Source organism: Rhinolophus ferrumequinum, chromosome 15, assembly GCF_004115265.2.
Source record: "Rhinolophus ferrumequinum isolate MPI-CBG mRhiFer1 chromosome 15, mRhiFer1_v1.p, whole genome shotgun sequence".
Lineage (NCBI taxonomy): Eukaryota > Metazoa > Chordata > Mammalia > Chiroptera > Rhinolophidae > Rhinolophus > Rhinolophus ferrumequinum.
In genome coordinates this window covers 18745941-18760110 of record NC_046298.1, presented here as the reverse complement: position 1 = coordinate 18760110, position 14170 = coordinate 18745941, and the positions used below count along the sequence as shown (strand labels likewise).

Genomic DNA, 14170 nt, shown 5'->3' with positions numbered 1-14170 from the left:
TAGGGGCTGAGAGCTGGCTCTGGAGTCCGAGGGTCTCCATCTGGACTACATCATTGACTAACTATAAAGCTGTGGACAGGTCACAGTTTCCTTCTCTGTAAAATGATACTTTCATTCCCTACCTCACACGGTACACAAAAATTACTTCAAAGCAGATCGTAGACCTAAATATAAGACCTAAAACTATAAAATCCTCAGAAGAAACAATAGCTGTAAATCTTCATGACTTTGGGTTAGGCAATAATTTCTTAGATATGACACCAGAAGAACCAGCAATAAAGAAATGTTTGGTAAGTTAGACGTCATCAAAATTTAAAACTTAGATGATTCCAAAGGCACCATTGAGAAAGTGAAAAGACAACCCAAAGAATGGGAGAAAATATTTGCACATCATCTATCTGATAAGGAACTTATATAAAGAACTCTTACAACCCAATAATAAAAAGACAACCCGATTTAAAAATGTGCAAAGGATTTGAATAAACACTTCTCCAAAGAAGATATATAAATGGCCAACAATTACATGAAAACTTGTTCAATATCACTAGTCATTAGGGAAATACAATTCAAAACCACAACAAGATACCACTTCGCACACACTAGGATGGCCGTAATAAATAAGACAGACAATAACAAGTGTTGGTGAGGAGAAATTGTAACCTTCATACATTGCTGATAGGAATATAAAACGGTGCAGCTGCCTTGGAAAACAGTTTGGCAGTTTCGCAAATGTTAAACATAGTTACTAGCAATTCTATTCCTAGGTATATGCCCAAGAGGAATGAAAATATAGGTCCACACAAAAACTTGTACACATATCTTCATAGTAGCATTATTCATAATATCCCAAAGTAGAAACAACCCAAATAGCCATAATCTGATGAGTGGATAAATAAAATGTGGTTTATCCATACAGTGGAATATTATTTGGTCATAAGAAGGAACAAAGTACTTATACTTGCTGCAACATGGATGAACCTGGGAAACATGATGCTAAGTGAAAGAAGACAGCCACAAAAGGCCACATAATATATGATACCATGTATGAGAGATGCCCAGAAGGGGTAAATGCAGAGAGACAGGAAGTAGATGTATGGTTCCCTAGGACCAAAGGGGTCCTGGCAGGGATACGGGAAAGGCAGGGGGAATGAAACGCCAGTTAGCTTTTAAAAGTGACTCCTTCAATGGAGTCGTTGTTTGACTTATTTAATTCTGATGGCTTTGGGTCTTGAGGAGCATGGTTCCGAAGTGTACTCCAGACACTGGGAATTATCCTGCTTATAATAATCATAGTAGTTTCCCTGGTTCTCTGTATTCTCTCAAAAGCTTTAAATGCATTTTTGCAGCCAGTAATCACCAAGCAAATGATCTGCCTAAGACTAGAACATGGGAACAGGATCAAAGAGAATGCCTGACTTAAAGAATGTGAACCCATGTTGTGACTTGTGAAGCTCAGAGATTCAGCAAAAACTTTGAGAACACCAGAGCATAACTGGGAGGAGCGCTAAAGCCTTCCTTTGTTTGTTTGTTGTTGTTTTTTTTAAATCACATGTCTCAGGCAGAGAGTCTGATCAAAAGGGGGGTGACTGTTAAAAACAAGACAGCAGGCGCAAAATGGAGTCGCTTATGCGAAGCCCCACAGCACCAAATTGAGACTTAATGACAGTTTCTGGTCCCGGAAACAGAATCTTAAACCAGCCAGTCAGGAATCACCCAATTAGCACTAATTAGGTAATCTGCCCAATAGACCCCTGTCATGCCCTAACGGAAAGTGACCTTACAATATTCAACCAGCTTTTTTGTCTAGTATAACTTTCTTGTCCCCCCACAGTGCATCAGAGCTCCTTTCTACCTGCTATTATAGATTGGATGCTGCTCGATTCATGAATTGTTGAATAAAGCCAATAAGATCTTTAAAATTTACTCAACTGAATTTTGTTTTGTAATAAATAAATAATCAGTATTAACTGATTTCTTTTGCTTTAGATTCAATATAGCTTGATGTGGCACTGTTACCCATCCTGTCTTTATTTTACATTTTTATATTTTGTCTATCTGACTTTTTTCCTGCAAATTGATTTTTAAAAACATTACATTAAAGAGTTATTTATCCTGATTACCAAGTTTTCTGGCACTCCCTTAAATTTTGTCCCCCAGGTACCTCAACCTAAGGACCTTGCGTATTTCCCACCTCCATTCCCTCTGAAATTTCTTAGTTATCATTGGTAACTTTTCTGATGGTTACGCTTTAAAATTCTTTTTCCTCACCTTTTGACAGTATGTCTCCTCTCTGTTCTGTAGGATGAAGACTTTACTATAACTTTTACTTTGTAGAGATTTAACTTTTTACTGTTCTGTTCAGTTGGCCTACGTAGGACTTTGTGTGAAGCCACTAAACTTTAATCTGTTTTGGCTATTTAAATGCTTTCCCGTTACTGCTATCTCTCCTCCACTAACCCCGGACCAGCCTCGGACTAGCTCGTGGGGGGTAAAACCAATTAGTTCCCAGATTATGGGACACACACACGCCCTGCACAAAACACACTTTTCCTGGGAACAAGTTTGCCACGTCGTCTCTCTCGACTTGTTCGCCTCGGCCCTCAATATCTAAACCCAGAGTCACAATGACTCAGCGAATCTAAGCATAAAGGACTGCAGCCCTCCGCACACCCCTCTTTTTCCCCCATCCCGCGCGGAGGCAATTTCCCGGGACTTGGGAGCTCCGGGCTCCATCAGAAACTTCCTCCTTGTGCCTTCAGGTGGTTTCAGTACAGTGTCCAGATGGGCATGCCTCTCATCCCAGTCCCCCCACCCCACCCCCGATCCATGAGACGCCCTCTCACCCTCACAGGAAACCTGTATTCCAAGTCTGGGGTGTACCCATTCCACGCCCCAGACAACCCTTCCTTCTTGGAACTGCAGCCACAGCGAGCTCCGCCCTGTGCCCCACGGCTCGGGTGGCCGGCTCCGCCTTTGCTGGCTACCAGGCTCCTGTGGGCCGGGCTGGGCCAGGACAGGTATAAAGCCGCCAGAGCTCAGCGGGCAGCACCGCAAGGCTCGCAAAACCTCGGCCCCGCCACAGTTGCCCGGAGCACCGCAGTCCAGCCAAGCAGCGCACCGCGGGGCCCATGGCTGGTGAGTGCCTCTCCCTCAAGCACGCAAGCCCCAGCCCTCTCTGCAGGCGCCTGGAAGGGTTCGGCCATTATTTTCCTTGACTCAAAACGGTAAAAGTGAAGGCATTAGGGTCTCAGGATGAGCCCTGACGAGGCCACAGGACAGGGGAGCTCCTGTTTCTACCCCACCCCGACAAATTTGGGTGGATGTTTAGGATAGACTTGACCTTGGAAGCAAAAGATTCTCTGCAGAACAGATTGGAAACTGACGTCAAAGGCCACATCTGGCCCCCTGTACTGATGTGGCCCACTGTCCCATGCCTTATAGTATTTAAATCATTTTGGAATAAGTTGCCAATATTTTAAATTAATGTAAGTGATTTCACTTAGAAATGTGGATTCCCAGCTTCCGCAGTAAAACAACAATCTGGATGGATGGAGCTGGCGAAGCTGCTGCTCCCACTAGTTGTTGGACAGTCTAGACCCAGACCCAGGCTGCCTGCCCAGGAGACCTTTACAATTGTAGCTTTTGGATTGGGCACACTTAATCTGGTTATTGGGTCCACTTCGGGGGACAGAGCCTCCCCTCTCTGCCATCAACCTGATGGGACCATAGAGGTCACACCACAACTTTATCTGACGCATGAATGGCCTCTAACACATCCTGGACCAGCTGCAACACCTGGAGGGGCCGAGAGCCCTGTTTCCCAGACAGGCTCTCTCTGAGTGAGATTGGACAGCGCTAACATTTAGAAAGCTGTTTCCTCAATGAGGGCAGAATTCAACCCTTTTGTAATTTCCTTCCCTCTGCACCTAGTTCTGCCTTCTGAAAAGACACAGCTACAAAATGTTCAGTATTTATGTGTAACTTAGATCAAATAAAGGAGGGGCATTGAGGGAAAGTGGGAAGATTTGGGACTTCTATAAGTAGTATTACCTGTACCCAGCTAACCAAATCTTAGGTTAACTGAAGCATCCAATGCATTTGTTTGCAACTAACAGATGTGTCTGTCACGCACATTCCTTGAGGAATCTAGTGAGCCCAGAGAGCAGAAGCAGGATGTAGGGAATGGATTCAAGGGCCTGCCCTTATATATTGAACAGGTTTTCCTTGGTTGCTTATTCTTCCTGCCAAAACAATCATGTGGGTAATATACCTTTTACTGTTAAAGATATGTAGACACACTTTACATCAAAGTGATGTACCACAATCCCTTTCTTTCTCTGCCAACTTTATCTTTTTTTGTCGACAGAGTAGAGTTTAATCTGGAAGATGAGTGAAAACTCCTGGTTTCAGACTGGCCTGAGAATTGTAAGAATGTCAGCACAGCAGAGGAGGACATAGGTCAGCTCCCAAGGGACAGTCAGGATGCTTCAGCCATCAGAATGTACTTTCCGCAAAGAGAAAGCTTTGTGTCTGACATAGCCCAAAGTCCCAGAGCAGGGCCTGTGCATAGTACGTGTTCAATAAACACCATGGCAGAGAGGCTGGGAGGATGGGCTAGAGAGAACATGAGCACTACAAGGGGAGAAAGAAAAGTTGGCTGGTGTGGACTTGGGGTGGAAATAGAAGACATAGAATGGTGGGGAAGGAATGAGGGCTTTCGGGACTGAGATCTGAAAGTGAACCAGTGCCGAGAGACAAACATTAACAAAATGTGCTCACGTATTAGATATGGTCACTTCTATCAGATAAGTAAATGACACCCATGAGATGCAGAAAATAATCTTAAACTATAGGTACTAATAATCTCATTTGTCTTTCAAGACTCATTTCCAGTGGCAGCTCCTTCAGAAGGTTTTTCCTCATTGGCCAGCCCTAAAGTAAACAGTTTTCCTCTGCGAGACTTTGTCCCTTGCCTCTGCTTCCTATCAGGCTAATGCCATTAGTTATTTGTGTATGTATCTACCTCCTCTTTTCAGGTAAGTTCTGAGAAAGTTTAACTTGTCACGTAGCTCATTAAGTGGCACAAAGGGAAACTGAACCCTCCAAGTCTGAAAAACTCAGGTTTGTCCATGAAAAAATGACCCAGAAATGAGTGACTCAGGGTATTAGGTTGGGTAATAAATCTGATTTATCCCTTACCTCTGGCAAATAAGCATGGCTGTCAGGTAATTGTAAGTGAATGCTCTCTTAATTGCCTAGTCATAACCATTGACCATTTTTATACTGGGTTGTTTTTAGGAATCAATATATTCTGGATATTACACTTTGTTGGTTGTATTTCTTGCCAAATATATTTTTTCTGTTTGTGTCTCGTCTTTTTTTCTTCTCTCTCTCTCTTTCTCTCTCTCTCTCTCTCTCTCTCTCTCTCTCTCTCTCTCTCTCTCTCTCTCAGGTAACAGGCATGCCTATAGCTAGTAGATGGTGAGCTCCTTGAAAGCAAGGCATAGGTAGCAGAACTTTCTCATTTTCTGGGAAGCACCTTTATGTTTTACTACTTAGGAAATGCTTGTTAATATTGGTGAGAAGTAAATGATAACAAGTAAGCCAAGAGAATAAAAATTGATAAAGCATATTCAGCAAACATTGATATAACTAATGCGAGAGTAGATCACAAAGCAAATGCATGTCAGAGCTTACTGTACTCACCTTTCTTCCAGTAGTGTTATGTCCTCCAGTTGCTAAGAAAGGCGGTGGGCATTTGTTGAAACAGCCTAAGGAATTCCTTTCCCTCTTCCCAGGCCTTTCTGAAGCAGATACATCGCTTCTCTAGTATTGAAATCCTCATCAAACTTACATTCCACCAAATCAGAGTTTATAGAGTCAGAAACGCTAGAACCAAGCTTGGAAATCCTCTCTTTTGGTGTGTAGGGAGGGGCCTGAAGCTTCCACCTGGCTGAATTTAACCTACTAGGAGCTGCCTCTGCCAGGTGTGGTTAAGGCAGGCAGAGAAATGAAGGCACACTTACCGTGTTTACCCGAAAATAAGACCTAACCGGAAAATAAGCCCTAGCATGATTTTTCAGGATGACATCCCCTGAACATAAGCCCTAATGCGTCTTTTGGAGCAAAAATTAATATAAGACCTGGTCTTATTTTCGGGGAAACACGGTAAATGTGCCTTTCTGAGTTAATTTTCTTCAAACAAGACAAAAAAGTTGCAGGTGCTTTCTCTCCCAGCTCAACCCAATCACCCCTGTTAAAAGTTAGCAAGGCCGGAAACAGTGGCACCAATTATTAGGAGAAATGCTGGTGGTTAGCTTGCTGTCGCTAGCACTCCTTCCCTATTGTGGCATGGACTTACCTACGTCTGTATATTTTTAAGTTATTCCAGCTTCACCATTTATGATGTAAACTTAGGTAGTAACTTGCTTAACTTTTCTGTGCCTCAGTTTTCGCATCCATAATATGGGGATATTAATTGCATCTGCCTCATAGGGTTGCCATGACAATTGAAAAGGAATACAAAGCACTTAGAGCTCTACCTAGCACATGCTGAGCACCCATTAAATGCTGTTATTGAGAAAGTAAAGTATGCTTATTCTAACAACTTTATTAATAGCGAGGGGGTCCAAGAAAAAGTTCATCTTTCCTGCCTCTACCGTCTTGCCATCTCTGACTTATCTAAGAAAACTATTAATAGTTTCATATGATCATTCCACATGATTTTCCCCCTTACGAATATACTGCAAATCTACCTACATATATGTACTTTCTTTGTTTTTTATAAAAATGGAGTCACATTCACTTCATTTTATCCGTTAACAATATATCATAGATATCTTTCTGGGTCACTGTATATAGTTAACTCATTGTTAACAGCATAATATTCTGTAGTATGTACGTATCATAATTTATTCAAATGCCCCCCATAAATAGACAATTGGCTTGTATCTAATTTTTGCCAGTGAAAAGAATGGTACGTCTTGCTCATATGTCCTTATATCCTATGTTTTTAGTCTACAGAACAGATTCCCCCAGATTGGACAGCTAGAGCAAAGATTTATGTGCCTGTAAAATTTTAAGAGATTCAGCCTGATTATTTTCCCCAAAGTTGAGGCAATTTATATTCCCACTGGCAATGTGTCATTTTTCCTGCAATCTTGGTAGCACTTGATGTCTTAAATTGTTTTCCAATCTGATAGGTAAATAATATCTCATTTTAATTTGCTTTCTATGACAGGCCAGGTGGGGCACCTTCTCACTTTTTGTCATTTGCATTTTCTCCTCCGTGAAGAGTGTGTTCATATCCTTGACTTGTTTTTCTGTTGCATCATCTGTCTTCTAATTATTTGTAGGCATTCTTTGGGATTTTAATTCTTTGTGGTAAGAGGTGGGGATATCGTCTCCTAGCTGATTGTCTTTTGTCTCTGTTTATGTTGCCTTTTAGTAAACACAAATTTTTTATTTTTATGTGGCTTTATCTGTCAAGCTTTTGCTTCATGATTTCTGAATCTGTAGTCTTTCTTTAAAAGTGTTCTTTATCCTGAGGTTATACAAATTCTCCCTTTCCTCCCATACTATCCTAATAGTTTATTTTTTAAAAAATTTAGATCTTTAATCTGCTAGTAAACTATTGCTATATGTGGTGTATTAGTGGATAGTTAAAAACAAAAACTTTTATTGATTACAATAGGCACACGGAAAAGTGCACAAGTTCTAAGTGAATTTTCACAAGCTAAGCACACACTTAAGTGATCACCACCCAGATCAAGACATAGAACATTACCAGCACCCCAAAAGGGGGGCACCCCTCCTGTGCCCTACCCTACCCCGACAAGGGTAACCACTATACTGACTTCCAACACCTTATGTTAATTTTCTAAGGGGATACTTTTATTTTCATGCAGATGGCTGATTAAGTATGCTAAAACCACTGATTAAATTAGCCACCGTTTCCCCACGGAGTTAAAATGCCTCCTTTGGTACTTTTAAGAAAAAATATCTATTTCCAGCTGCAATGGCTGGGTTGCATATCCTGATGTCTAACAAAGCCACCTCTTCCCTTGTAGATCCCACCTGAGCTCCCCCGTAGCTGAAACTTTGCTGGTTGGTAACTGATTTTCTCCATATGCTTTGTGTGTGTCTAAATAGCCAGAAAAGCACTGATTGTACTGGCTCATGAAGAGAGGACGTCCTTCAACTATGCCATGAAGGAGGCTGCTGTAGAGGCTTTGAAGAGGAAAGGATGGGAGGTCACTGTGTCGGACCTGTATGCCATGAACTTCAATCCTGTCATCTCCAGAAAGGACATCACAGGTAGGAGCAGCTCCCCCCTTTAATTAGGTCTTTGTGGAACTTCTCGTCTGTGGGTTCTCTGGCCCTGCCTTGGCCCCATGGCCTCAGCCTCTCTTTTTCCTCTCTGCAGGTAAACCGAAGGACCCTGAGAACTTTAAGTATCCTGCCGAGTCCGTTCTAGCTTATAAAGACGGCCGTCTGAGCCCAGATATTGTGGCCGAACAAAAGAAGCTGGAAGCTGCAGACCTTGTGATTTTTCAGGTGTGGTAGGACATCAGAAGGGGTGTTGGGAAAATTGAATTCTTATTGTCCTGGACCTGTCAGCTAATTAGCTATGTATGTGATCTTAGAAAATCACTTACCCCCTTTACTGCATTCTCTATAAACAAAGGTAATTACTTCAAAGGTGCAGCATGACATAATATAATAATACAATATAATATAATATTATAAAATAAAATAATATAGTACTGGGTCTTATATTAATTTTTGCTCCAAAAGACGCATTAGAGCTGACGGTCTGGCTAGGTCTTATTTTCAGGGAAACAGCGTAACTCCTCCAGAAGGCATGACAAAAGCCTGAAGAAAGGTTTGCCCCTTGGGAAGGTCATGGGCAGCAGCTAAGACCCTGAGACTTCTCCTGTGCGGGGCCTGTTCCTGATCTGACCCCATTGTCATCTGTCCCACAGTTCCCACTGCAGTGGTTTGGAACCCCTGCTATCCTCAAAGGCTGGTTTGAGCGAGTGCTTATCGGGGAGTTTGCTTATACGTATGCTGCCATGTATGACAAGGGACCTTTCCGGGTAGGTGGACAGTTCTGCTTTTTCTAGCTGGGTTCTGGGTGGATTCTGTCTGAGGCAGAGTTTTGAGCACAATTAGATACTAAGATCAGGCTCCAGGTCCCTTTGGGAGAGATGCATAATAAAGTTTAAATAGATATTTTGACATGTTGTTTAGGATTTACTTTAAAATACTCCAGGAAAAAAAGGGGGCAAGGGGATTAGATAAAACTAAAATGGCAAAATACTGAGAGTTGAAGCTGGGTGGTGGATGCCTCATGATACAGGTGACCCTGGAACAACATAGGTTTGAACTGCCCGGGTCCACTTACATGTGGATATTTTCAATAACTACTGTAAGTGTATTTTCTTAACGTTTTCTCTTCTCTAGCTTACTTTATTATGAGAACATAGTACATAATACATATAACATACAAAATATGTGTTGACTGTTTATGTTATCAGTAAGTCTTCTGGTCAACAGTAGGCTGTTAGCAGTTCAATTCTGGGGAATCAAGTTATATGTGGATTTTCAACCATGCGTGGGGAGGAGGGTGTCCCTAACCCCTGCATTGTTCAAGGGTCAACTGTACCATTTTCTCTTCATGTTTGAAATTTTCCATAGTAAAAAGAAACAGTCTGTCTTCATTTTCCAGGGACCCAAATACTACACAAGAAACATTCTGAGACCTTCAAGATTACATGCCTAGCGCTATGGGGAGACGGAATAAAACAATAAACAATAACTCTACCTAGGCACCAGCAGTCAACCCTGGAGGTTTTTTTGGGTTTTTTTTTAAGGTGCCGTGTTCAATCTTTAGTTGCAGGGGGCACTGCCCACCCTCCCCTGCGGGACTCGAGGAATTGAACCGGCAACCTTGTGCTTGAGAGCCCACTGGCCCATGTGGGAATTGAACTGGCAGCCTTCGGCGTTAGGAACACGGAGCTCTAACCGCCTGAGCCACCGGGCCGGCTTTTTTTGGTTTTGCATTTCCCATGACAACCTTCACTTGGTTTACCATGCCCAAGAGTGTGGAATCCTTGGCTGGCCCCTGCTTACCTGTCTGTTGTACCATCTTCCAGGCTGGTACTTCTGCAGAGTCATCCTGTGTGGCCAATATATGAAGTAGCAGAAGCAGATGGGTGGAGTGTGTGCTCTTTTCCCTGGGGCTGTGTCATTAGCTTCCTGCTACCACAGAGCGTGGAGGGTAATGACTTTTCTTTTACAGAATAAGAAGGCAGTGCTCTCCATCACCACTGGTGGCAGCGGCTCCATGTACTCTCTGCAGGGTATCCACGGGGACATGAATATCATTCTCTGGCCAATTCAGGTACCTCATTTTCAATGAACTTCCTAGGGGATTAATAAATTGAGTTTTCGGTGGGGTCCCAAATCCTTAAGATAGCAACTGAATACAGACCTGAGGTGAAAGCCTAGTAATGACTTAGAACTACAGACAGCATCCTTTTAAGATTTACCTGTGTTCTCAGGCCCCTGTGCTTATAGAATAACCCGTGTGTACGTGTCCACATGCCACTCTCTCCTGACCAAGGACTGGGGCAGGTAACCCCTAGATATGTGTAGCTACGTGGTCTGATTCTTTCTAGATAACTGACATCTCTGTCCAATCCTGTCATTCTCCAAGTTGCTGCTACAGCCTCACAGATATTAGTTCCCCCAAATTTAGGAAATGATTTAGTTCAGCTAATAAAATTGAAGTCTGACGTATGCTTTTTGGTGGTCGCTGGACCTTCAAGATAATCTTTTCTAAGGAAGAGGGTTGGAAAGAGAACAAATGAGGTCGCCACCTATAATATTGGAGAACTAATATGAATATTGGAGAATAAACAATAAGACTCATCTAGTTATATGGGGAGGCAGAGAAATGCACATCGGCTTGCCTTGGTAAGAGTCAGCTGCCAAGAAGCTGAAACTCTCCCCTAGGTATTAGAACTCCTGGCACCTTTGGCAGAGGATGCCCGACTGGCTGGCACAGTTTCAAGGTTTCATTCATACGAAGAACAGAATTGAATAGGCTAAGCTAGGTAACAACCAGGTCTGGAGAGCAAAGATGAGAGAGTACAGCTCTGAGCTGATTCTCCAGAGTGCCTCAGACCTCTGTATCAGTGCCTTCCTGTGAAGCCCCAATGAACCGCTGTTGTTTGCAGACGGTACGAGCTGTACAGGGTTTGCTCTGTGACTCACCTGTGTCCTTTGTGTGTATCCCCAGAGTGGCACTCTGCATTTCTGTGGCTTCCAAGTCTTGGAACCTCAACTGACATACAGTGTTGGGCACATTCCCGCGGATGCCCGAATTCAGATCCTGGAAGGATGGAAGAAACGCCTGGAGAATATCTGGGATGAGACTCCACTCTATTTTGTTCCAAGTAGTTTCTTTGACCTAAACTTCCAGGCTGGATTCTTAATGAAAAAGGAGTTGCAGGAAGAGCAGAAAAACAAGAAATCTGGCCTTTCTGTGGGCCATCACTTGGGCAAGCCCATCCCGGCTGACAACCAGATCAAAGCCAGAGAGTAAGAGTCACAAGACTTGATTTCCTTCTAAAATGTAGCTAAATCTAGGTTTATTTTTCAGGCTTCCGTGATTTGCTTTAGTTTTTAAGATTTGTGTTTTTCTTTTTCCATGAAGAATGAATAGGAGAAAGAATAGACTGCAGTCATACATTTTTGGATAGTTTTATTAGACATAACTGATTTTTACAATTGCTATCATGGCAAAATCTGATTCAGCTCAAGAGCCACGTAAGATGTAAAGCAGGGAAAGGTATAGAAAGAAGCCAGGCAATATTCTCCAAAGTCCTCTACATAACGTAATTCCTTTTAGGGATACATTTTTAGGGCTAAATCTGGCTAGAAAGCATCCAACTCTTTCTTCAATGATCTATTTTTTTTTTTTTAACTACTTCTCTGTGGTTATGGCAAAAGAGAATTGCCCAGAGAATAAAATGACTGAGCTTGTCTGACCTAAGGGACTTGTGTTGTAGTTAGTAATCTGTGCTTGTTTGTGATATATGTTGGTTTTAATTACTATACAGTGACTAATATGCCTAATATGAATGTTACTTTTTCAACTGTGTTTGTTTGTATACAGTACACACATACCTTGAAATGAAAAGCTAATAAAAGTCTTTACCTCAATCTTCTAATTTAAAGTCTGCAGAAATAAAACAACACATCTATATACATCTGCTACAGTGAATGAATTCAAGAAAGAAAATAGGGCTGGCCAGGTGGCTCAGGTGGTTGGAGAGTTGTGCTTCTAACACCAAGGTCGCCGGTTCGAGTCCCACATGGGCCAGTGAGCTGTGCCCTCTATAGCTAATATTGTGAACAACAGCTCTCCCTGGAGCTGGGCTGCCGTGAGCAGCCGGAGGTTGGCATGAGCTGCCGCAAGCTGCTGTGTGCTCATGGCTGGCAGCCAGCAAGAATTGCCAGAGCTGCTGCAGCCGACCGATGACCAGCAACCGACTGCCTCAGCCGGGGGCAGTGCTAGGCTCATAATACCAGCGTGGGCCAGGGAGCTGTGTCCTACACAATTAGACTGAGAAACAACAGCTTGAACTGGAGTGGGGGCGGGGGGGAGGCAGAAGCAGGAGAGGGAAAAAAACAAAACAACATTGTTTTTTTTAAAAAAAGAAAGAAAATAGTATCCCCAATACTTAAAAACAGCCTTCCATGCAGATTTTTTCTGTATCATGACTAAACCGACAACTTTCCTTTTAAAGATGTTTTGGTCCCATGGTCCCTTTTGGGATAAAACTGTAAGCCTAGGGTTTCATTCACTTTGGTCAACAATTTTGGCATGATATTCTAACTTCCCATTCAAACTGCTGAAGTGCAGCTCCACCCACTGTTGGTATAATTCAAGAATATGATGAAATCTGCCCTCATGTGGTGCACTGGAAGAAAACACAAGAAATGATGCAAAGCAAGGTTGCCTGAAACGGAATAGCTTTGTACCTGCCAAGGAAATGATGGCGTCAGGCTGGAGAACCTCATTTGCCAGATGCCCACCGGCACTGGGTTATTTCCCTCTGCAATAACCACAATGACAGATGGCTTAGTGCTTCAGTTTGAAAATATTTTCGTTTGCCTTCATCCTTACTGCAATTTTGTGCAAATTTCTGAAAGTTCCAAATGAAATAAAACCCTTTTCTACCAAATAGAACCACACTCATTGGTTTCAGTGAAGCTGGTGAAAGAGGCATTCAGAGAAAAGTGGAATCTACTGTGAAAGACAGGGTAAGAGGATTCAGTAATAAATTATGGCCAGAAGCTTATAAGGGGTCTGCCTCATACTGAATGGTAATGGAACAACCGATTAAGATCCTCTCGGAATTTAAAGGACATTTAAAGAGATCCAAGAGAGTGGTGTAGACATCAAGAAAAACAGAATGCAGTAAACAAATGCCAAGGGGCAGTATTTATTCTGATTTGCCTGATTTATTCAGATTTATCCAATCAATGGGCTAGGCACGGGGAATACAGCAATGAACAAAATAAAGTACCTGCCCTCGTGGAGTTTGCATGCTAGAGAAGAACAAGATGAACAAATAATGTCAAGTGGTGATCAATGCTAAGAAGAGAAAGCAGACTAGGAGGGTGAGTGATGGGACACAAGGAGTCTTGTTTTATAGACAGTGATCAAGAAAAACCTCTCTGATGAGACTGCATTTGAGTAAAGACCTGCCAAAGTGAGAGAATGAGACATGTAGGTATCTGACGGAAGAGCACTCCAGGCAGGAGTTACGTGAGTACCAACCTGTGAGGCAAGAGCGTGCTCAGTATGTTTGAGGAAGAGAAAGAGGTTACTAAAGCAGAGAAAGGAAGAGAGGGAGAGGTCACATAGCTGGGATCAGATCACACAGAGCCTTAGAAGCACAGTAAGGATATAAAGATAGGAAGTCACTGCAGGGTTTGGAGGAGCGGTGTAACATAATCTGACATGTTTAATTCGGCCTGGTATGTGAGGGATCAAGTATAAGGGACAATGAGGGAAGCAGGGAGCATCGTTGGGAAGCTGTTGTGACCATCTAGGCAACAAATGTTTTGTGATCAGGGTGATAGCAATCGTGCT

General features: G+C 42.6%; 1 protein-coding gene across 1 annotated transcript; it reads left to right on the top strand.

Annotated features, from left to right (window-relative positions):
- Nucleotides 1-2903: 2903 nt before the first annotated feature.
- Nucleotides 2904-11747, top strand: NQO1 (NAD(P)H quinone dehydrogenase 1). Its single transcript, XM_033126992.1, has 6 exons — nt 2904-3135; nt 8152-8316; nt 8426-8556; nt 8985-9098; nt 10304-10405; nt 11306-11747. Exons 1-6 carry the CDS (start codon nt 3129-3131, stop codon nt 11609-11611), a joined length of 825 nt encoding a protein of 274 aa, XP_032982883.1. The 5' UTR covers nt 2904-3128; the 3' UTR covers nt 11612-11747.
- The last annotated feature ends 2423 nt before the right edge of the window (nt 11748-14170 follow it).